The sequence below is a fragment of the Teleopsis dalmanni genome, chromosome 2 (genome assembly GCF_002237135.1).
Source record: "Teleopsis dalmanni isolate 2A chromosome 2, ASM223713v2, whole genome shotgun sequence".
Taxonomy (NCBI): domain Eukaryota; kingdom Metazoa; phylum Arthropoda; class Insecta; order Diptera; family Diopsidae; genus Teleopsis; species Teleopsis dalmanni.
The window spans coordinates 37225726-37249189 of record NC_051847.1 but is presented as its reverse complement, the minus strand read 5'-3'; the positions used below and the strand labels follow the sequence as shown (position 1 = coordinate 37249189).

The window sequence follows — 23464 nt, the reverse complement described above, 5'->3', positions numbered from 1 at the left end:
TAAAGTTTTATTTATATTGCGACTCGTCACATAACAAATATTTATTTTACTCATATATACATATAATCAGTCTGAATAAAGTTTATGTACTTCCGTTTGATTTTCATGTCCCTGTGCTATTTTTTTCTGCCACGCCACTGTAATACAGTTGCGCCGTATTACATTTTGTTGTAAGATGAAATGATGCTACTAAAACAATATATCTCCTGCAGATATTTTCTTAGTTGTTAAGCTGCTGGTGTATCCATTTTGTAGCATACAGAAATTGTTAAGCTTTTTTAGAGTTAATTAAGCAAATATTTTTAATCGACCAAATATTTACACACATGAAAGCATATGAAGTATAAAAATATTTCTTGAAAGTAAATTTACTCAAATATAATTTCTTTAAAATCTCTTAATTTAATGCTGTATTTAAATCTTATTTTAATCACAGTGGATTATAAATTAAATTTTTTTGGTTTGTTAATTTCAGGCGACCATCAAATCTCGCAGTCGTTTGGACACGCCGTTCACGTCGTGTCGCTTCAGCGCCACTGCCTTGGGAGCCAGATATGATGAATCCGCTGGTCGGTCACATATCTTGGCCAGTGCCCGATAATCATGCTATTTCGGTCACATTGTTCAAAGATCCACGTACACATGAACTAGAGGATAAGGACTGGACTTTCGTAATCGAAGATGTAAGTATTTGCTTTTAAGTAATATAAGATAACTAGATAATTACAGTTCAAAATTATTTTGTATTTGCAAAAATAATATAAATTTATGCATCCGTTGCTTTAGTATGTAAAATATTTGCATTAATTAACCTACTTACTAACTGCATTGCGTACTTGCCCTGTTGAAATCATACTTTTCGTTTGATATGAAATTGTTGCGCACCCAGGCCCATTGACCTATTTTGCATATTTCCATACTATATTTTTTTTTTTTTTTAATTTCATTTAGTGCTTTTCTATTGCCGTACAAAATGTATCGCTCTTGTGCTCTTACATTTAATAGTGTGCTTTTACTGCGGTTTCATTTGCAATACTGCCCAACTGACAGTTATCGCATGTGCGGTTTTTATCTGTATCTATAGAGACTAGACTATGTGCTAGTGTCGCCTGTTTACCATTTTCGCACTTTTCATATCAATTGTAATTAATTTATGCACATGAAGTTTCCTCATAGACTGACTGAGTCTGAATTAAAGGCTTTCATGACTTTAATGTTAATAGGCTTTTATGGTTAATCCGATTTTCAAGTACATTTCATTTCACCACATTAAAAAGCAACACCATTTCCATAGAATTTATTTAAAAATTTTAGATTCTGCGAAAAATTATGCTGTAATTTTAAATAGAATTAATTAAAAATTATTTGTTGTGAACCTTTGAACTTTTTTATAAGCTTTGAATGTGCTTAAGTTATAAGACTGTCTAGATATTTGGTTGGTGGCTGTCGTTTTTTAAACCAGAAAGAAACGTTTACAAAATCTCCAATAAATTGGTTCAATTCAACTAATTGCCAAATAAATATGCTTCGGATTATTTTTTGTAAAACGTATACTATATATACGTGTATATATAAATTGCGATAAATGAATTTCTTGCAAATTCAAAATAATCATTAAATTAATTTATTGACCCGACAGCCACTTACAAAAGCACAATTTATCCACATATGGTACTCTTGCTGAAAGCAATATTTTCCTTTTATTTTCTCTTCTAAATAAAATTGAACTCATTTATAAAAAAATAGAACAAACACTTAGAAAAAATATCAGCTACTTTTTATATAGCACATTGAATTAGAAAGTTTGTAAAAACATTGAATTAGAATCGCATTAGTTAAAACATTGAATTAGAAAGTTTCTTCTGTTTATTCAAACCTAGCAGTTGACCATCCACAGAAACATGAAGCAATATAATATGTTATATATAATATGTTTCCTGTTATTATCATAAATTATCGTCTAGGGTGTGTTGGCTTCCTATGACTGTTCCAAGTTAATAATTGTTCTTGTCATTCTACTTGGGAACATCCGCGTAAAAGTTCCCAAAAACTATATATAGTGATAACTATATTCTCGATAACTATATATATAGTTATCGAGAAAACTTTGAATTTGGATTAAACATGAAATATCTGGTTTACGACCTATACATTCGAAAGACTCAGCATAAAGCTTTAGCAATTATCTCAAAACGATAAAACGGTTTGTATACTAGAGAAAGGAACAAGCATCCCCAAACTACAGTCACTGAAAACCATACAGTTACAATAGAAAATGTTGTTGATTTTTGCTACCTTGATGTCTAAATATCGCGGAGTTGAAAGCGTATTAAAAACACAAAGTACTTTATATATCTTTTAAAAATTTCCGCGCTTATGACCCATTTCCATGCATACACGGCGTGCTATAAAGCACTAATACATAGTTACTCAAATTTATTATATGTAGATAGACTGCAAGTATTCTAAAACAAGTGTGTCAGAATCATTTGCTGAGTTTTATAAAGACCTAGAAACTCCAGTGATAATATACAATACTTGAAGGCGAGAAGAAAGTGAATTAGATTTAAGTCAGGTTCTTAATGACTATTTAGCAGTGATCAAGTCAGAAGATAATACGGGAGTACGTGTTCTTAGGAGTTCTTTGACCAAGCACATTATTCTTACTTAAAAAAATGATTCTCTGTTGTTATGTTAGTGTCAGTACAAAATATTAACCGTAGCTACAGTACAGTATTCTATTCCATTAGTGTCCTAAATGCATCTTTTTTTTCTAAACCAATTTTCCATGATTATGGGGAAAGAATATTGTCTCAGAAGTACCTGCCCTCGCCTAATATTAAGAATTATTAAACGATTATGACTTGTGTGTAAAATTCTTTATGCATATTCAGCTTTAACCATAAGAATAATGCTGTGGCGAGAAGTTTTATCATTATTTAATATTTGGAATTATTTAATAAAGTATACTTTAATGTTTTTTTTTTTTAAACTGTATGTCTTTTGTCTGATTAGGACAAATTGTAACACAAAAGTTCTTTGTAGCGCCCTGCCCAACTAGGAACCCAAAACTCATATATTCTATACTCATATTTTTTTACATACTGTCTTTTTCAAGCTATTTTCTTATATGGGTTGTGATAAAAAAATAACGAGTCTCGCTGTGCCTTCTTTAACGAATCGAATTGTTTTTTATATTGGTTGCACTGTCAGCATATGATTTACTTATTATCTCTCGTAAACCTATTCTTCGAAAAATTAATCTATTTTATTATATCTTATAAATTCTGTATAAGTAATTTTTTGTGTATTGGTTGCATTGCCACTATATGCTTCACTTATCATCCGTCATAATCCTATTCTTCATTAAATTGATCTATTTATATTCTCTTATAAATTCTGTATACACAATTTTGGTTGATATTTAGATACTCTAATTTGTTTGTTGTTTGCTTTTTCCCTATGTTTCAAAATTATACCTACTGTATGTAGAGTACTTCAACAGTCTATAATGCTGACCCGGTATATCTTAACTTATTGTATTCTAATCTTTCCGCATTAAGTCGTTTTATATAGATTGAATTTCCTGTTATCGTTCACTGTGCGTACTTACTGCAATGTATCTACATGCATAAAACTACAGTAAAAAATCCAACAACGATAACGACAAATACTATAAGATACACAACCAATTCTGTATTTAATTGAATTTTTGAAGAGCTTTGCCTATATTACGAGCATGTGGGTGCTAGACGATTTCATTTCTATGACGCTAGTGATTGGCGTGGAAATCAATTTTCTGTGCATTCTTCTGAGCTGACAAATACTCAGCGTTTATTACATAAAATCCACAGATTTATGTGGCATAAAAACTGTGTTGAATATAAAGTTCTGTATTATGAAAATTTTTATTTGCTGATAAGATGAAGTTATGAAGCTACAGAATTTAATGGAAGTATCTACTCTTTTAGAAAAACACATAAGTGCAATATTTTATATAATATATTATGCTGTGCATATACTGGATATATTTTTTAAGTTAGGTATTGGTTATAGAATATTTTTCTGATATATTTTTGATTTGCGTAATATTCGAGACTTGTTTAAAACATATAAGGAATTTACTAATTAAATAATTGTTTTTAAAATAAAATTCAATTTATGTATATATATATATATATTACCAAAAGTGATGCGATTTAATTATCTACTTTTACAAACAACTCTTCAATATAAATTCTGCTTTTCTTCCAAATAATATAACTAAAATATTCTTTAATTTTTCCAAATCAATCTTTCTTCTTTGGATACATCTTTCTAGATACTTTTACCCTTTAAGAGTGCATGCAATTTTTTAAGGCACTCTTAAGTTCTTTTCACTTCAAATAAATTTAAATTGCTTCAGACATGCAAACCTAAATGATTTGTTTTTCAAACACCTACACAATTTTCGAGAAAATAAATCAAATTATTACGTTTTCTGTCTGCAAATTTTCTCAAACAATTTGTTACTTTCGTTAAAGACATTTTTGAAAAATTTATTTTCTGTATCTACATTCATTTATCACATGATTATGTAGATTTAAATACGAGTACGTAGGTTTAAAAATGTTGTTTGTTTATATGAATTCACTAAAAAGTAATCATCATTTTAAATACACTTGTCAAAGAAAGTGGCAGATTCATGTAATATATAATTGTCTTAAAATCTGTTTCATAGCTCTTTTTAAGAAAAGAATTACAATATAAACTGAGTATCTCCATAAGCTCACAGTGGAGTAGGGTATTGGGCCTTTAATAGATATACTTTGCTACAACAAAACCAATATGAAACGAACGCATTTCAGAAACCAAAGATAAGAATGTATTTTGTTGGGGAATACTAGAAGAGAAGCAAGTCGACTGAATTTTAGACAAGATTTTTAATGACTATTTTGCAATGATCTAGATCAGAAGAGAGTGCTGAGTTGGAAGTGCGTATCCTTAGGAGTTCCTTATCATTGTAGACTCTAATATTTTTTTAAAAAAATGAATGTCTTTTGCTCTGTAAGTGTCACTACAAAAGCCTAACCACAGTTATAATATTCTGTCTAATTAGGGTCCTACATCCCTGTTTTTTTAATCAAATTGTTTGTGATTATAGGAAAAGAATACAGCCTACAGAAGCATCTGTCTTCGTTTAATATTAGAAATTTTTTAACGAAGCATATTCGGATTTTTATATAAAATTCTTTGTGACTATCCAGCTTTAATATAGGCCAAACGAATAATGCTGTGGCAAAAACTTTTATCAACCGATTTCGATTTCCTGCACATGCTTATATCACGAGATATATTTTAATAAAGGTAGCTATTTTAATGACGTTTTGCCAATACTCTTTAGTATATGTTGATGTGTCTTTGTTTTTGAGATATTAGGCCGTGAACATGAAAATTTTCCATCCATCTTCTTGTATTTATCCATTATTTGTGTAATCAATGTAAAAATTGCATAAACGGATTGATACTCCATACCATTTGTTGTTTTCGTTCACATAATCATTATTAAAAGAGTAAAACCTTAAATCTAAATATCAAGAAGTTGTCCTGTTGACTAACCCGCACTTTTTTCAGCTGAAATAGCCTCCGTTGGTAGAAAAATAAGCAGAAAACTAAACTTATTTTTTTTCGGTATGATACGTTTTAATAGAATCTGATCTGAAAATAAAATTTAATAGAGAGGTTTTGAAAAGTAGTGAACTACAATAACAAAAATTCTAAAATTTTAATTTTAATTTTATTGTAAACCAAGTTAGTTGAATATTAAAAACCAGAACTAATAAGAATTTGGCAGGTCTATAATTTCTTTTAGTTGTTACTTACTTACATACTTACTTACTTAGTTAGCCATAACAGACGTGGGTCGTCCTTGGCTGCGTCGAGTAGCCTCTGCCAGTCAGCCCGATTAGTTGCTTTCTGACGCCAGTTGGTAGTACTGAGCCCCGCAAATCGTTGGTCACCTAGTCCTTCCACCGAATATGCGGACGTCCTCTACCACGTTTTCCACTTGCGGGTACCGTTGTTTGTTGACAGAAAGTACTTTGTTTTGTCCTCATTTACCACAAGACCCATTTGCTTTGCTTATTTTTCTAAGTTGGAAAATGCCGCAATGACGATTTAAAAATTTAATTAAAAAAAAAAACCTAAAACTTCCAATGCAATAAAACTATTAAAACTTTGACGGTTCCTTAAAATTCGATTAAAATTTTATTCAAAAATTATTGTAAATGTCTACTAAAGTTCTTAAACGAATATATTATAACTTTTTTATATGGCGTTAAATATACTCTAAGTTGGAAACCCAAACAACAAAAACCAATGAAATGGAAAATTTTATGACCAGTCAAAGCAGTTATTACATTTTTATTTTGGTCACTCTAATAGCCTAAACCACCAAACAAAACTTTTCTATTTACCAAATTACATTTTAGTTACCAAACTGAAGGTCGAAGTTTGAAGGATAATTGGATTTAATTGGACATTTCGGTGAAGAAGCAATAGTGAAACTAAGGAGCAACTACACTTTTAAGGCTACTAGTTTTTTTTTTTGTGATAGAAAAACTATATGTATTTCTTGAAAAAAAAATTTGATTTAACCTGTAAACACATTACAGCTTGTATATATATTATATATATTATGTATACAATTTTTTATTATATTTATATTCCATATATTGTTCGAGTACAATAAGTACATCTCAGATGTACTTGGCAATGGCAGCTAATTTATTTTTGATTGCGGTTTTTTTCAAGGACTCTTTATTTTTATATTGAAAATAATCGATATAAGTAAACATTTGAGTGATTTAAGGATAATCATAAATTCATATTTACATATTTATTATAATTTTCACTTCTGTGCACAGGCTTGTCCTTGCAACGCAATCCACCTACATTGTGAGGAAATGCTCGTATATTCCAAAGCAAATAAAATGTTTCAGTGCTAAGTGCCATTAAAATTGTTAATGAATAAAAAATGTAATAAATTAATTAAAATGTGCTCTGTGCGATATATAAATATGTCCCTGAAATATTTCAACTGTAATAAGTATATATTCATACTCAATTACCAAGTGACACGCTAGTTAAATGGGAATAAATTAAAAGTGATAATTGATAAGCAATGAAACATCTTTTTTAAAGGACAATTCGCGTGGGTTTATTAGAAAAAATAATATTAAAGTATTTTTATTCTATTAGACTATATACTAATCAATTTATTTAAATGTTTTTAAAATTTGTAGAAGACTTAATAGTTATTATAGTTTTCATATCACGTTATCCTTAATCAAAGACTTGTTATTACCGCTTAATAATGACTGCAGATCTTGAGACCCCTTTGAGATAGAAGAAGTAAAGCCATCATAGTCATACAATGGTAATTCTCTTCAATTGACTATCATAATTAGCCAACTTTTTTTAAATTAAATTTTATTTGTAATAAATAGTACGCTTTCGGTTTTTCGGGATTTTAATAGCTATTTTGAGCAACTTCTTCAATTTCACTTTAAGTCAATATAGCTTAATTATTAGGTATTACTGTAAGAAACATACGAGGACTTTGGCTTTGAGCTATTCTCCACAAAGAATAAATGAAAGAAGGAAGAAGTAAAAAAACAGAGAAATTGAATCTAATCCATTCCAAGGATTAGAAAACTTTTCATTTCTGTTAAACAGTCTCTGATCAATTGGAAATCTTATTCATGTTGGACTTGTTAGTACAAATTGTTTTATCTCACTGAATTGTATTAAGGTATGTCGAAAGTATTGTAAATCTTCAGTTGTTGACGATATAAATATATTACTTTTTTTCTCATAATGAAATTTTAAATTTATGGGATTTAAAAATGTTAAAAAATTAAAAATGTAGTTTTGTAAAATTTTTAATATATATTTCTTTTATATAATGATACAAAGTTAAATAAAAATATCGAATATATCCAAACTTAAAATATTTTTATGCCTCTTTCATTATCTATGTTATTACCACGGAACTCATAAACGAAGAATGGCTCCATAAAATTTTGTTATAATTTTTACATAAAGCGAACCACATAAACTATTTTAGATTGTGAAAATATACGTACTCCTAGTAAATATAACTAAAAAGTCAATTTAAAATATAACATGGATCTTTTTATTAAAAATATCTGTAAAAATGACTTTTATATCTTGCATAAAAATGTTAGTTGAAATTATTTTTCTCATTTAAAATAATTTTTGTAATTTCATTGAAGCAAACATTTTCACTGACATACACAACGCAGTCACGTATTATTTCCATAAAACATACTGAGAAGTACTAAAAATATTTATACATTTTCACATCGACATTAAATCATATGGGAATCCTTTTATGGAAATTTTTTAAATGAAACTGCGCCAAAATGACGGTACACTTGGTCCCAAATTTTGTAGTATTCATAAAAATATCAGCTTAACTTGGTCACGCGTCAAGTGAATAAAAGTAAAGAAAATAAATAAAGAAAAAATCGGAAGCATATGTACCTAATACTTACCACCTATGGACAGACGGAAGAATTGATCATTTAGTATGCATGTCATGATTTTTGAATTATGTTGAAAGTGTCTGTGAGAAATATCTGAAGTGCTATAGGTTCTCTAATAAAATAATGAATATTTGTAATTACAAAGTTTCGATTTTATTTCTAATTTTATTTTCTGTTCTTTACAGATCACACATTTAGGTAAAAAACGCGTCTTAGCCTCTGCCGCAATAAATATGCGTAAATATGCTAGTGTAGAGTCCACACAGCAGAGCTTTACATTAACCCTGAAGCCGGTCTCGCGAAAAATAACATCAGCCAATTTGGAATTAACCATTAGTTGTGTATTTCTGCGGGAAGGAAAAGCAACGTAAGTTATTTTAAAAATTGTCTTAGATACTTTCTGTAACAATATATACTATATAATATAGCATACAATACATAAGAGATAACATATGTATATTGGGTGCTTTTTTAGCTGAATGAGATATGAGAACTTAAAATGATAATACCTAGAGTTCTCAATTTATAAAATTCTTTTGATCTATATATAAAGAGAGATAGTTTAAGATCTATAGACTATATATTATTAGATAACTGCTATTATTATTTTCTTTTTTTTAACCTTACTTATATAATCTATATATATATGTGATCTTCGTATAGATAAATATAACGACCCAAGTCAATTTCTTTCTATGTCTATAATTATTTTTTTTCTCCATTTTTTTTTTTAGTGACGAAGACATGCAAAGTGTAGTTTCTTTAATGTCAGTCAATAATAACTGTGATGTCGCGCCACTTGATGATCTTGAAGATATTCCCGATTTAGAAAATTCAGGTGATATTTCAGATCATTTATACGATTTCACACAGCAACTTGAACAAATGACAACGAGTCTTAATGGCTGTATCGATTTACCGACGCCTTTGAGTGGTAAGTAAATATATGTCCATGTTTTCCTTATGTATGAGTAGTTATATGTTTAATGTTCTATGTATATTATTTAATTATATGTATGTGATTAATGTATTAGATATATGATTTTCTGACAAACTATCATTTTTCGTATAAATAACAAAAATTTTAATAACTTTTTTTAATAATTTTATTTATTCATTTCTAAGATAATAAATAGTTTAGATTTTCCCATAGTATTTAACTTAAGCATGATAAATATTAACATATATAGTTTTTAGGACATGATTATTTTAATGTTATATGTATATGCGGTAAAAATCGAATGTGACTTTAAATCAAATGGGGTTTTAAATAAACCCTTGGTATGAGATAAATTATAAATATAATTGTAATACCATTAAAACAAAAAAAGAAATTTATAAAGTAAAAATTTCAAGTATTCACTTAATGTGTACAGGATTGGCTACATTAGGTGGACCTACTTATTTACGAAATAAAACTTAAAAAAAAACATTTATTTTTGCTCAAGTTAAAAATCGCCTGACTTGATTTAAGCTGATTTGATTATTTCACTTACTGAAGATAATATTCCGCAAGTGGCCACCTTTAGCCCGAATGGCTATAGCATCTATTTCTTAGCGGATGATGGCCTTGAGTTCCTCTTAGGTATTTGACTTGTTGATATAAATATAAGACTTCAAGTAACTTAAGCGCAAAAAGTCTGGTATCAACAACCGATGGGGTTATTGGCTGCGGTTAAAAAGTCTAGTTTCAAAAAAAAAAAAAAACGATTGTGGTAAAAGCTGTATGAGGTGGTGTGCCATCTTGTTGAAACCAGAATTGGTACATACCATTTTCAAGAAAAATCGGGAAAACCAACAATTATGTTTGTTTACAGTTTCGTTAACCATGAAATGCGCTTCATCAGTTATATTAATTTCGACTGGTCTGTACTGCTCTATTTCACTTAATATAGCCAACTCTGTATAAAGTAAATCTTTAAACATTGTTCAAGATAATACGAACATTTTAATGATCGAGTATATGTAACACAACGTAAATAAAATGTAACACAAAGTAGATAATATATCGGAGTACCTCGAACTTCATCGAGCAGCTCAAACAATTTCAAGCATTAGAAATATACAATTCAAATATCTAATTTCGAATTTGCTTGAACTGTTCGAACATTAAAATGCTTTAAAGCCTTTAAGAAGAGAGCTAGTATAAAGTCATATTCGGTTTTTACTTTATCAATAGAAACACATGTAAAAATGTATTTTGTCAATTATAACATATATCCTTCACCACTCTTTCTATTTCCTTAACTATTTATAACCTCATCCATCCAAACTAAACTACAAATTGTGCTGACTAATTACACATACGTATCGTTGAAACCGTTTACATAAATTTGTTATTGTTGTTGTTGTCGTTGTAACCTCATAACCGTATGTAAAATATTGTGTAGTACCTTCATTATCTGAAGATCCAACTCCATTGGCAGAAGTTAATCGTTTAAATTTCGAACTTGAACCAGATAAACTATACGGAGACGGTGAAGTGGATTCACTTAAGACACCCAGCGCAAGTCAAATGCAACAATATATCGATAGAAAACAAGAACAACAATCGACAATAGTTCCTCAAGAATTAGTGATGACATCAATTGCAGAACCAGAACAAAACGAAAATTCTATCAAACTAACTCCACCAAATCAGAAGTTCGGGAACATAGTTACTTCTACTCCTATTGCAAGTTATGCTGAGGCAAAAGCTATTGGTAATAATGTGGCGAGTGAAAGTGAACGCAAAAAGCTTAATTTTAGTGGTGCTAAATTAACTGAGCTTAGTAGTACCGTGCCGAAATCACCTGAAGCTGGATTGAGTGGCGATAGTTCTTCAAATGCAACCACAGTAAATGAGTCTGTTAAGAGTACAACAGATACCTCAACAGAAACAAATATAAGTACTACTTTAAATTCGACTAAATTGATAGTGGAAAATAGCAGGGATATAGAAAGTGGTAATACACGTTTAGAAACCAAACGGGCTGAATTACAACCCTTAAATTTGAAAAAGAGTTACGAGCCTGAGAACAATAAAAATTCAACTACTCAAAATAGTAACAATATCAGTAACAATAGCCACAGCACGACCAATAGCAATAGCAGCAGCACTACAAAACCTGTAGAAAGAATAATACTCAAAGAGAATACTCCTGGACAGGATTTACTTGAATGGTGCAAAGAAGTAACCAAAGATACACCTAACGTCAAAGTGACTAACCTAACTACGAGTTGGCGTAATGGCATGGCTTTCTGTGCGATTATACATCACTTCGAACCTGAATTAATGTAAGTGTGGAATACGATATTCTCTAATCAAATTTATTTCTTTGCAAACACTTCAAAATTTCTTGCAAATAATAATGTTTTTTTTACTTTCTTTACAGCGATATGTCGAAATTGTCTGCACATGATGTTGTTGGAAATTGTCGTACTGCATTTGATGCTGCCGAAGCACTCGGCATACCACGTGTCATCGAGCCACGTGATATGAGTCTTTTGGCTGTGCCGGATAAATTGGCTGTCATGACGTATTTGCATCAATTGCGTGCACATTTCACTGGCAAGCAATTGCATATTGAACAAATTGGTAAAAAAAATAAATAAATAAATAAAATAAATTATTTTGTTTATTGAAAACACAAACTGAAGTACAAATCGAAATTGCTTATAAATAAACAATTAAACAAAATAAATTATTAATTAATTTCCTTACCAATAAAATCATATCACAAATAACCTAACCAGTACATTATTTTTTTGTAGGTCCCACATCAGATGAGTCCAGTTACGTGATTGGCAATTATAAGTCCGACAATCTCTCCTCGCAAAATTTATTAAATTTGAGTCACTTAAAGGCACAATTACTGCATCAAAATTCGTTTGATGACGATATATTTGGTATTGATAAATTGCAATTGTCGCCAACGTCCAAAAAGGATGTCAAGAATTTAATACTTTCCGGTTCGAAAAGTATTTTGGGCAAAGTACTTTCTCCCACAAAAGATAAAAATAGTATAAATGCCTCACAGCACTCGAATTTGGGTAATCAAACGCCACCACCCGCTGCTAACGAAATGAATACTAATGGCGATGACATAGATAAACTAAGTACAAGTAACCAAGAGAACATTTCACAAAATTCGCAGAAACAAACGCTACAGCAACAAGTGGCAGTACCACTGTCGCCCACTAATTTGGATCCAAATACAGCAAATGTGAGTCTGGCGAAATTTTCTTACGGTTGAATTATTATTCATTATTGGCAGTTAAATATTTGCTTAGAGTTTTGTTTGTTTTGAATAATTGATTTAATATTGTTTTATAGCTTTTTAATAGTTGAATTTTTTACTAGTAGTTGAAAATGCTTCATTTAATTTGAGTTTTAGTTTCATACAACTTATGTGCTTGCACTTCGTTTTTCGGTTAAGCAAATTATATTGCCATAAATAAAGTTAAGGTGATGTTAATTATTCCAAAATGAAAAGTGACAGTTGAAAATTATATTGCCTTAAATTAATAATATTTAATGATATAATATGAAGCTTAATAGTATAAATAGGTAACTAGACAACACTAATCTATATCTATATTAATTTGTGTTAATAAAACAGAACTTCATTTTTTATTATACCAAAATTCTATGAGTCATTGTCCTAAAGGACGTGTCACATATATAGTCTCTTATCTACGTTAATCTACATCTATATTAATAATGCTTACAAAAGAGATCTTAATTCTCTGAATTAAGAAATAAAAATTCTATCAGTCACTGTATCCTAAAGGACGTATTACATATATCAGGCATGGACCGAACTTTGGTCCAAAAATATAGTTTACAGGTATTTATTTTTATTGCAAGTATTGGAGTATATGTTATAGTCCATTTATTTAGAAAGACCTCAGTCGTCAGTCGAAATTATATGTTAAAAACACAATAAAATTGAACTGCAATACAATTTGTTGCTTTATCATTGTCCTTCTTTGCTGAAATGCACTATAGTATATATGTTCAATATATCTTTATATAGAAAAAAAGCTAAATTATATATATATTATATTTTGGTATCTTTTTTTTTTATTTACAATTTTATTTCTATGAATAATTCCATAATTTTTTCATTAAATTTTATTCTTATATATTTTTTAAATTTTCGTTTATGTTAATGATTTTTTTAATGTGTTTACGAATTTTTAAAAATTTTTGATATATAACTTTTTATTTATAATTTTTATCTATATTCTACATTGTGGTATATTTTTTTTTATTTCTAATTTTATTTTTATAAATAATTTTTATAAGCCTTTTATTGCTTTTTATTCTTATATATGTTTTTTTAATCTATGTTTATAATTTAAATTAATTTTTTTTAAATTAATTTTTTTTTAATTTCTATTAATCGAGGGAAAAATTCACTAAATGTTGTAAATATTCTTTTGTATTTTTTATGTTCCTTTTATTTATAATCTTGTTAATGATTTTGTTTTATATTATGTTTTTATTTTTTTTTTAAATCATGCTTTATTTTTATTTTTATTTTAATTTATTTTTATTTTATTTTATTTTATTTTTATTTTTAATTTACAAAATATATAATATATATAACACTGTCAATTTAGATAGAAATATGTAAATATGATGAATGTACTATATCAGATATAGTACACTTATGTAGTATGAAAAAGTTAATATTAGTTGTGTTGACTTTTCTATTTGTTTAAACGTTGTACTATTGCTTAGGTTTTAATCCTTTGAAACCGTTTTTTATTATAAAATGTCTGCCATCCAAGACCTATAATGCTCAAAAGAACCTTCAAAAGAGAATATCAATGTTCGATTTGTTTTCTTGATAAATAACCTCAAATTCTTTTATTTTTCATTTAAATGAAGTTTTAAAATTGATTGATATTGAGGTCAAACGACTGCCAGTTTTAAAGGAATAGTTGTATGAAAAGTTTATTTAGAATTTTTTATATTTTATAAATTTATTGCTATAGCTTTTATATTATTATTTGCTTTCGTTTCGGCGTTTGTTTTTTTTGTTTATTTATTATTTTAGAGAATATTATCGAGACATAAAGAAATGAGCGAAAAAGCTAAAATAATGATGGAAAAGTTAAAAATTTCCAGTGGTGATAAAAATGAAAACGACGTAAGTAGAATAATTTAAAGCTTTAATTTTTATTATTTATTATTGTTTATTATTATTATTTAATATATTTTAAAAAAAAAGTTTGCCTCTCAATAACTAAAAAATAAACAATTTGATAATAATATATGCTATATGATTTTAATTGCAATAATATAACTAAAATTTACCAACTTTTTTTTGAAAACAGGATGAACGTCAGCAACGGCTACGTGAACAAGCACGTCGTATTATACTTGAAACACGTACAAAGACAACATCAAATGGTGGTGTACATAGTTTGGAAAGTCCTACATCACCTACAAAGCTTAAGCGTTTTAATTTCTCACCGGAACGCACCATTTCACCCATACATAATGGTGTTGAAAATTATAGTGTAAGAAGCGGTGGAAGTAGTAATGGCTCTCCTAAATTGTCGCTCTCGCCTGTAAAGAAAATTACACCGCCACGTGATGTGGATAATAGTAATAATAAATTAAGTCCTAGTCATAGATTAAGTGAACGCTATAATGGCAACAATTCATTGCAGTCATTCAATGTTGTTATAGAACGCATCTCACCAAATATAGAAAAGAAGGTAAAGTATAAAAGTATTTAAATATTAAAAGAACTTTTTAAAATTTATTGTTTTCTTTGATAGGGAGATAAACTTTCTTACATCGAATCAGAGTTAGAAGCACTAGAACGTGAACAGGAAGCAATCGATAAAAAGGCTAGCAGTCTGGAAGAGAAATTGCGTGCTGTTATGGGTGGCAATCCAAGTAATAATAGAATTAGTAGAAATCCATTTATTAGATTGATACGCAATAGTATTGGTGGTGGTGATAGTATTAGAATTAAATTGCTCGATATGGATAATGGTGAATTCTTTTCACTTACACCATCTGGTGCTACAACTCCAACAATGTCAATGTCTTCATCGTCATCCTCATCGGCTAGTTCATCGCCGTATTCAAGTGATGATGACGGTGAAGATGGTAAACGTCATGTTGGTGGTGGTGGTGGTTTTTATGGTAAAAATGTAAAACAAAGTAACACAAATTCATATGCAAGACATAGAACTCAACGTCCACGTTCTCAATCATGCTTCGTGGAAGCGCATCCAAATCTTCATCAACATACAACAGCACATCCATATAGAATAATGATGTCTTCTAATTCGTCAAATCATTCCTCCTGTGATAATTTAAAAGTATACAGTGATGATGAAGACACACATAGAAGAAGAAAACATAGAAGAAAAGTGCGTCGTCATAGACATCATAATCATAACAATCATAATCATCATCAAGAAAAGCATTCAAGAAGTCGTAGTAATTGTTGCGGTAAATTTATAATGCTCTTTGTATTTAGTTAACATTTTTGAAATGCATCAATTGCCACTGATTAGCAACGTTTTTGTTGCATTAACGCTTTCTTATAAAGGAGATATTGCAAAATGCTGCCGTCTACACGCTTTCGCACGCATAAATGGCAGTTAACACTTAAAGTTAACGTTACTTAAACTTAGTACTAGAATTTAAGAAATAGTTGATCGTAAATCAAATTACTACATTAACCAATCATAACTAAATTTTTGTAACTAAACAATTAATTCGTAATAATTAGCAATTATGTGCATCATTTTTTAATTTAAAAATCATGCGCCAACATTTGTGCTGTACTTGTTATATTCTACTTAAGTACCATCTACTCACCACACTAATCATGCAACATTATTGGGCTGCTGAGCTACTGCTGTTGCTATTGCTGCTGCGTATAATTTAAAATATATTGAATACTACAAGATATTGTTTCTCAAATTTTTAAAAGCTACAAATTTTAAAGTCTGTGAATTATTTAGAGCCGACTGCGTAGTCGTAACTGAAGTTTTAATACTCACTAAAGTTTAGCTTATGCTTAAGTCATACTTCAGTCACTATTGAAACCTAAGTTACGGCTGTAAAATTGTCGTTTGTTTGTATCTTCCAGATTACTTTACTCTTTTTATGATTAAGAAATTTTAACAAATTTGTGAAACAATAATATCTTTAATATTGCAGTTTCTTATATTAAGTTTGCATATACATTATTATTTGATTTGGCTTTTTTTTTAAATGTTGTTAAGTTTTTGTATCCAAAACAAATTCTTAAATATTTTCATATCAATGTTATTTATTATAAAGTACATACAATTTGTTTACCAAATAATCAATGTATATATATAAACAATAATTTAGTTAATGATATTTGCTGCCATAACGTAACATCTCGGATACTTATTTAAATAGTCTGAAATCTTTTTAGTCAGACGTATAGATAACATATCATTTCCCTGTTCTCAATTATAAGATACATTCCTAATAATTATTAATTATAGAATAAATATGATTTAAAAACATTCATAATATTAATTGACAAGTTATAGTAAACAATGATTCTTATAAAAATGTTTTTGATATATAAAAAACATTCGGTAAAAAAGTAACAATAGAGTATATTAATAAGTTGTATAACGAATCTGTCCCTAAAAAATCAATCATTTATAGTTATAAAAACTATAACTATTGGTCAAAACAATTTATGACGCTAAAGTAGCAGTTGATGTTGTTGTACGTCTCCAGATCTTATATTTTGTTTGTTCATCGACTTAAAAAACATTGTCAAATTATATGAATTGCACGAATTGCTTATTAAAGTGACGTCTTCTATATATCTATTCCTTAGTGACTGTAATCTTCTCATCAATTTATCTGTAAAGAAAAAGGAAAGAAGTCATCGCCGACATAGAGACTTATTTTAAAGATACAAAGCACAAAAGTATTGTACTTTTAGTTGTTGATATGGCAGATAAGCCGTCAAAAAAAATAATTAAAAGTTAAGGAAGATTATATTGAGCAATAAAGCTGAGCTACATTAAAAATAACACGTTTTTATATATCAGATCAAAATTATTTCAGCCTATCTATTATATATTGTGTTTCCCAGTAGATATTAATTAAAATAATAATATTAATTATAATTAAAATTAAATATATTAATTGTTTAATTGTTTAAAAATATTATTTCTGTAAGAAGTATTTATTGATATATAGATGTTGATTGTTTTTATTTATCTTCTATATCATTACTTGTATATTAAAAAATAAATGTAAATAATATATTTACATTTTTGTGTATATATGCTTGTATAATATATAGTGTGTACTACATGTATGTATAAATATTATACACTTCTATGAATACACTATACATATGTTTTCATTACTCAATTGTAAAAGTAGCTAATTGCTTTTAATAATTAAAAAATATTTTTATAAAAAATAATTAAATATTAGCTAGTTTCAAAAAAAATAGTATTTTAAATAGTTTATATAATCTGTAATATAATATTGATAAAGAAAAAATTTGAGTAATTGTTTGGATCAAAAAATTTAAATTGAATTTTTAGAATTCAGTTTGTTTCATTTTTTGTTATATTGCATTTTTGTTTTGTTTATGTGTTTAAATTAATTTAAATTAATTAAAATTAAAATAAATGAATTTACAAATTAATATATAGAATTATTTTTTATAGAAACTGAAGAAACTGAAGAGCAACTGCTATCACAATGGTTTACGCTTGTAAATAAGAAAAATGCTCTGTTGCGTCGTCAAATGCAGTTGAATATTCTGTAAGTATTTATTTAAATACAAAACAAATGTTTAAAAAATGTTTTATATAAAAAATATAAAAACAAAAATTGAGTTTATATTTTTCTTTAATTTTTTTATAATTTTTTTTATTGTTATTTGAGGTAGAAGAGATCTACATTCGCGTTTTGATAACACTATGGAAAAAAAAAATTTTTTTTATATTATTTTTAAATAAATATTTTTTAAATTTATTTATACCTTTTTTTTTATTTTATAGTGAACAAGAAAGTGATTTGGAAAGGAAGTATACAATGCTCAACGAAGAATTACGTGCAGCTCAAGCTGTAGAGGACTGGCGCAAAACAGAGGCGCAACGTGAGAAGGAACGTTTATTATTAGAGGAATTGGTTGCTATTGTTGACAAGAGAGATCAATTAGTACAACATTTGCATAATCAGGAAATAGCGTATGTTATTAAGTTCTAATCCGGCTATTTAAATTTTTATTAATTTAAAACCATCTCTTTATAGTATCGAAGATGATCATGAGATAGCGAGGGAACTAGAACAAGTCGATATTAGTGGTGGCAAAGAGAAATGTGTTATACAATAAATACTTAAATAAATAATAAGAAATGAACACTTCAAATGACATTAAAAAGGAAATTTATAGACTTCCATGACTGTTATCAACCCTACTAAAATAAAAACAAAAAAGAAAAAGAACAAACTTAACAACAACTATTATTATTACAATAGCAACAAAGTTGTAAAATTGGATAATTTGTACGCATATTTGTATTTTGTAGCTAGTATAGCCTACTAAAAAAAAATCATTTTATTTTTCTGCTCTTTTCCCATACCAATACTATTAAAGAAAAAAAAATAATACAAGTTGTGTAAGTTGGACTCTACATATTTTTATGTAATTACAAAAAAATTATTTCGACGCTAACTTTGTATAAAAGCACAACTTAAATAACATTAATTTATGGAAAGTAATAAATTTTAAAGGATTTGATAATATAAGTACACAGTAGATTCCCTATAAAACTGTAGATTCATTACGCACTATGTGAATCTGAGTTGAACGAGTCACTTAGTTTATACAAACACTCAAGTCGTTCACATTACAAGGGACTTAAGGATGGTTATGATTTTTTTGCTACTTAAATCCTTAAATTATGTTTGACATTTTTTAAAATGCAAATAAATTTAAGAGGGGGAAATTTTCTCATAAGAGTCGACAAGTAATATTTATGAGTATTTCTTTGTTAGAGACTCTTTAATGACGCTGGTATTGACGCCTGTGAGAAAGAGGGGTGATTTTGGCAATTTAAAAACTTCATGAAGTCCAGATTTATTGGGTTTCTATCTTAACTGACTTTGTATATATAAAATGACTTTATTTAATAATCACGCTTAAAACGTTTGAATAATAAATGCTTTTCTTTTTCACAAAAAATGCACACCTATCTCACTATTTTAGCGTGTTATTCGAGTCTCTTAACGTACTATATGAACGTGATCATAATTTCCTCGCAGAACTTTTAAATTTCAACTTATCTGGAATCGTACTATAGGGAGTCTACTGTAATATAGATTTTTAACTATAATACGCCTCTCATAATTGAGTTAGCAGCACTTTATGCAAACAATTTTGTCTGAAATAATATATAATAGTTATGACATCTTTTTAATTACACAAATCACAATCTAAATAGATAAAAATAACGTGTGCAAATTTTTAAAATTTTATGCCATAGCGTAATATAGTTTTAATATTGTGAAAGTAGTTATTTTTTTATAATAATAATAAAAAATAAAACAATTTAAGGATATATAAACAAAAATATTTCGGCTTAAAAACTTTCAATTCAATAGAATCGCACATATATATTGCTTTAAATATTTTTTTTTTGTATTTTCTAAAAATTTGCACACATACAAATTATTCAACCGAAAAATTCGAATTTTAAATATTATAAAAAAAAATAAATAGTTATACAAAAATGCTTAGATATATACATATATGAAACAATAAAGAAAACTTGAAAATCAGAGAAATTTTAAAACGTCCGCTAGCATCATAAGTAATACTGAAATTATATACTCGTACATATTTGTAAATGTGTATGTACAAATTAAAAAATTAAAAATAAAATAATTAAACTTGAAATTAAAAATTTTGTAAACTTTAAAAATTTACATATATCAGTTTATCTTTTTTAAGTTTGTGCCATTATTGTTTTTCTTTTTATTAACGACAGATACTCAAAAAAAAAGATAACCAAGCAAAAATTAATTTTCTTAAGTGATTTCTCATCAAAAAAAAAAAAATTAAATATTATTTTTATATTAAAAAATCCTATTTTACTATTTTGGCTATATTTTAGTAGAGTGTTTCATATAAAGCTTTAAAACATTATTAATTTATATATGTAAAATCGTTTGTGCTACAAATAAACAGCAACCAAACTATAGATTCTTTGGTATATATATATGGTATATACCTTGTACATTTATGTTTGTAATATTTTTAGTTAATTTAATAATATTTAGTCTATACATATAAATATAATTTTTATTTAGTTATTAGTTTTATATTATGTGATCCTAATTTTACGTTATAATTTATATTTATTTTTGTAAATATTCTACCATATATATGTATGTAAATTTTCTTATATATGTTATTAGGTTTTATTTGTTCATAATTAAGTTAAAAAAAAATATTTAATGAATTTGTATTCTAATTTTGTTTTGTGTTGTATGTAATTATTTTAAAAATACATTTAAAGTTTTTTTTTAAATAAAAGGAAAAAATATTCGAGTTACAAATGGGCAAAAAAGAATTTCAGTTTATATAAGTATATATATTGAATAATTTAAATAATGAATTTAGCGGTATTCAAGAAAACATTTAAAACAAAAACTAAATGCGAATTATATCATTTAAAAAAAAAGAAATAATAATAAAAGTGAATGATTAAAAATGTGACTTTTATTGAATAAAAAATAAATTTAAGTTAAATAGAAGTAGTAGAATTTTAATAAAGATAAGTTGTTGGCATCGAAAGTTTATGATTCATTGGTTGTGAAGAGTTAACCGTTTTGTGGTTCTGATTAAGTATCATTGCTTAAGTGACATATGCCGAAGAGAACTTTCAATAAAAGCAATATACGTGAGGTTTAAGATTTGCCATTTTACAATGTGGGAACGTTTAACAGTCGCGGATTGTTAAATTTATATATATAAACTTCCTACAACAATAGTGACGACTTTTCACATTAAATTTTAATCAATGATTAATCTTTTAGTTAGCCTCATGGATATGTCAACAGCAAACTATCACATCTAGGTAAGGGAAAAATCACAAGAAATACAGCGCAGAACTTTTAAAGTTGAATCATTTCATCATTTGCATTTGTGTTCCGTAGTTACGTTTGGTGAATATGTTAACAAATCAAAGACTATTGCATCTATATTGTTGTTGTTTTTGTAACCCTCTAGGATCTGTAAGCAGATAACATGAAAGAATATACAAGATGATTACATGAGTAGGAAAGTGGATTGGTAGTGGTTGGTGGTGATGGAGGAGTACAGATGGACGATGTCATGGGTAGTTGAGCTGCAGTTTGGACACACACTAGGAATAGACGTGTTTATGTGTGACAAGTAACTGTTTAGAACTCGGCTATATCCTGATGTTAAACTGGAACAGTTCTTGCTGCATGGGGGAGATTTTCATCCAGGGAGATGTTTTGCGGTGCCCTGTTGAGAACCTTTTTGTCTGACAACCTTGGTCTCAAAGAAGATATTGCATATGTGTGGAGGATACTATTGCATCTATGAACAGTCACTGTATGATGTAGCATGTAGTCTGTAGGTGATTGCCCGCTACTTTTCTGGAAGTGATCGAGGTATATCATAAACTGTCGATTCTAATCGCTTCAGCAACATGACTTCAAACTTTTCTGAAGATATGTTTTTTGAAGATATGTAATATTAAAAATGGTACCATGATTTGATTTGGCTTTGTTGGGCGAAAAATTTCCTGGATGTGTAATATCAGTTTTATTATAAGTGATGTGAATTGGTCACCAAGAACTTACTGCAGTATTTACCTATTTTTATGCTTTAACGAGTCTTTCTCATATACTAATTTATGTCAATATGTTATAACACATGGATGACTAGAGTCACACCCTAGCAAAAATATTGATGTGATTTTAAAAATGAGCGTTGTAAAACCTATCATACCTCTATATCTCCTTGGCCAAAAAACTGTTGTTCAGTACCATGCTTTCATTTACTATAAAAGAACTCCACTGTTTCAGAATACTTTAGTATCAAATACTTCAATATAAAATTTGTTCTTACTATTAAGGTCCATTTGATTTTCATTATTTCTAAACACTTTACTATCAAATAACTTGATGTGAGAATTGGTTCTTGCTGTTAAGGTACTTTTCTTCTAACTATAAATAATTTCCTACTATCTCTGAACACCCTGGTATTAATTATCTGTAATTTAGGATTTTTCTTACTATTAAATAAAAATCGAAAGCATTTGTATTTATTTCAGTTTTATTTAAAAAAATTGCTTAGCACTCTTAAATATAATTATATATATTTATTTGGTATATACAAATATATTAATAAAGTATATAAAAAATTGTTTGTAAAATTTCTTTAAGTACAAAAAATCAACAAATTTTAACCAATAAAATGTTGGGTTGTTTAAAAACTAAATAATGACTTGTGGAGTTTATGTTCTTAAGATATTCTGCTTAAAGCCTAAATAAGTGCACTTATGTGTGTCTTGGTTATGAGAGAGTTAGATAACACATGAGTTATTTTTAATACTCCCGTGATATGTACAAATTTTATGTATAAATAGTTATCAAAATTTTATATTTTGCTGTTAGCATTTCGGTATAAATCCTATTAGTTGTTATAGGATTAATCGATTTCATGTAATGTACGTATATCTATGTAATGGAATACATATAGAAGAATAGTTAACGACTTAGTAAAGTCAAATATATAATCGGATGGTTCTAGAAAAATATTTAGTCTACTAAATATTACTCTGGTATTAAACATTGAATATATTGATTTACATTAGTATACAATATATAATGTAATAACAACTTAAAT

The 23464-nt window shown here is 27.8% G+C and overlaps 1 protein-coding gene across 5 annotated transcripts in view; it reads left to right on the top strand.

The window, feature by feature from the left end:
* Positions 1-19152, top strand: part of LOC119675263 (EH domain-binding protein 1-like) — a 50668-nt gene extending 31516 nt beyond the window's left edge. For 3 of the 5 annotated variants that reach the window (XM_038086449.1, XM_038086451.1, XM_038086448.1), the window contains 12 exons: positions 476-683; positions 8735-8916; positions 9284-9483; positions 10940-11825; positions 11924-12126; positions 12303-12754; positions 14597-14689; positions 14877-15263; positions 15327-15447; positions 18243-18339; positions 18579-18767; positions 18832-19152. In XM_038086449.1, the coding sequence (XP_037942377.1) occupies positions 476-683; positions 8735-8916; positions 9284-9483; positions 10940-11825; positions 11924-12126; positions 12303-12754; positions 14597-14689; positions 14877-15263; positions 15327-15447; positions 18243-18339; positions 18579-18767; positions 18832-18913 (3100 nt within the window). In that variant the 3' untranslated portion in view covers positions 18914-19152. The remainder of the gene's footprint in view (positions 1-475; positions 684-8734; positions 8917-9283; positions 9484-10939; positions 11826-11923; positions 12127-12302; positions 12755-14596; positions 14690-14876; positions 15264-15326; positions 15448-18242; positions 18340-18578; positions 18768-18831) is intronic. The other 2 variants (XM_038086452.1, XM_038086453.1) reach the window with 2 other exon arrangements.
* The last annotated feature ends 4312 nt before the right edge of the window (positions 19153-23464 follow it).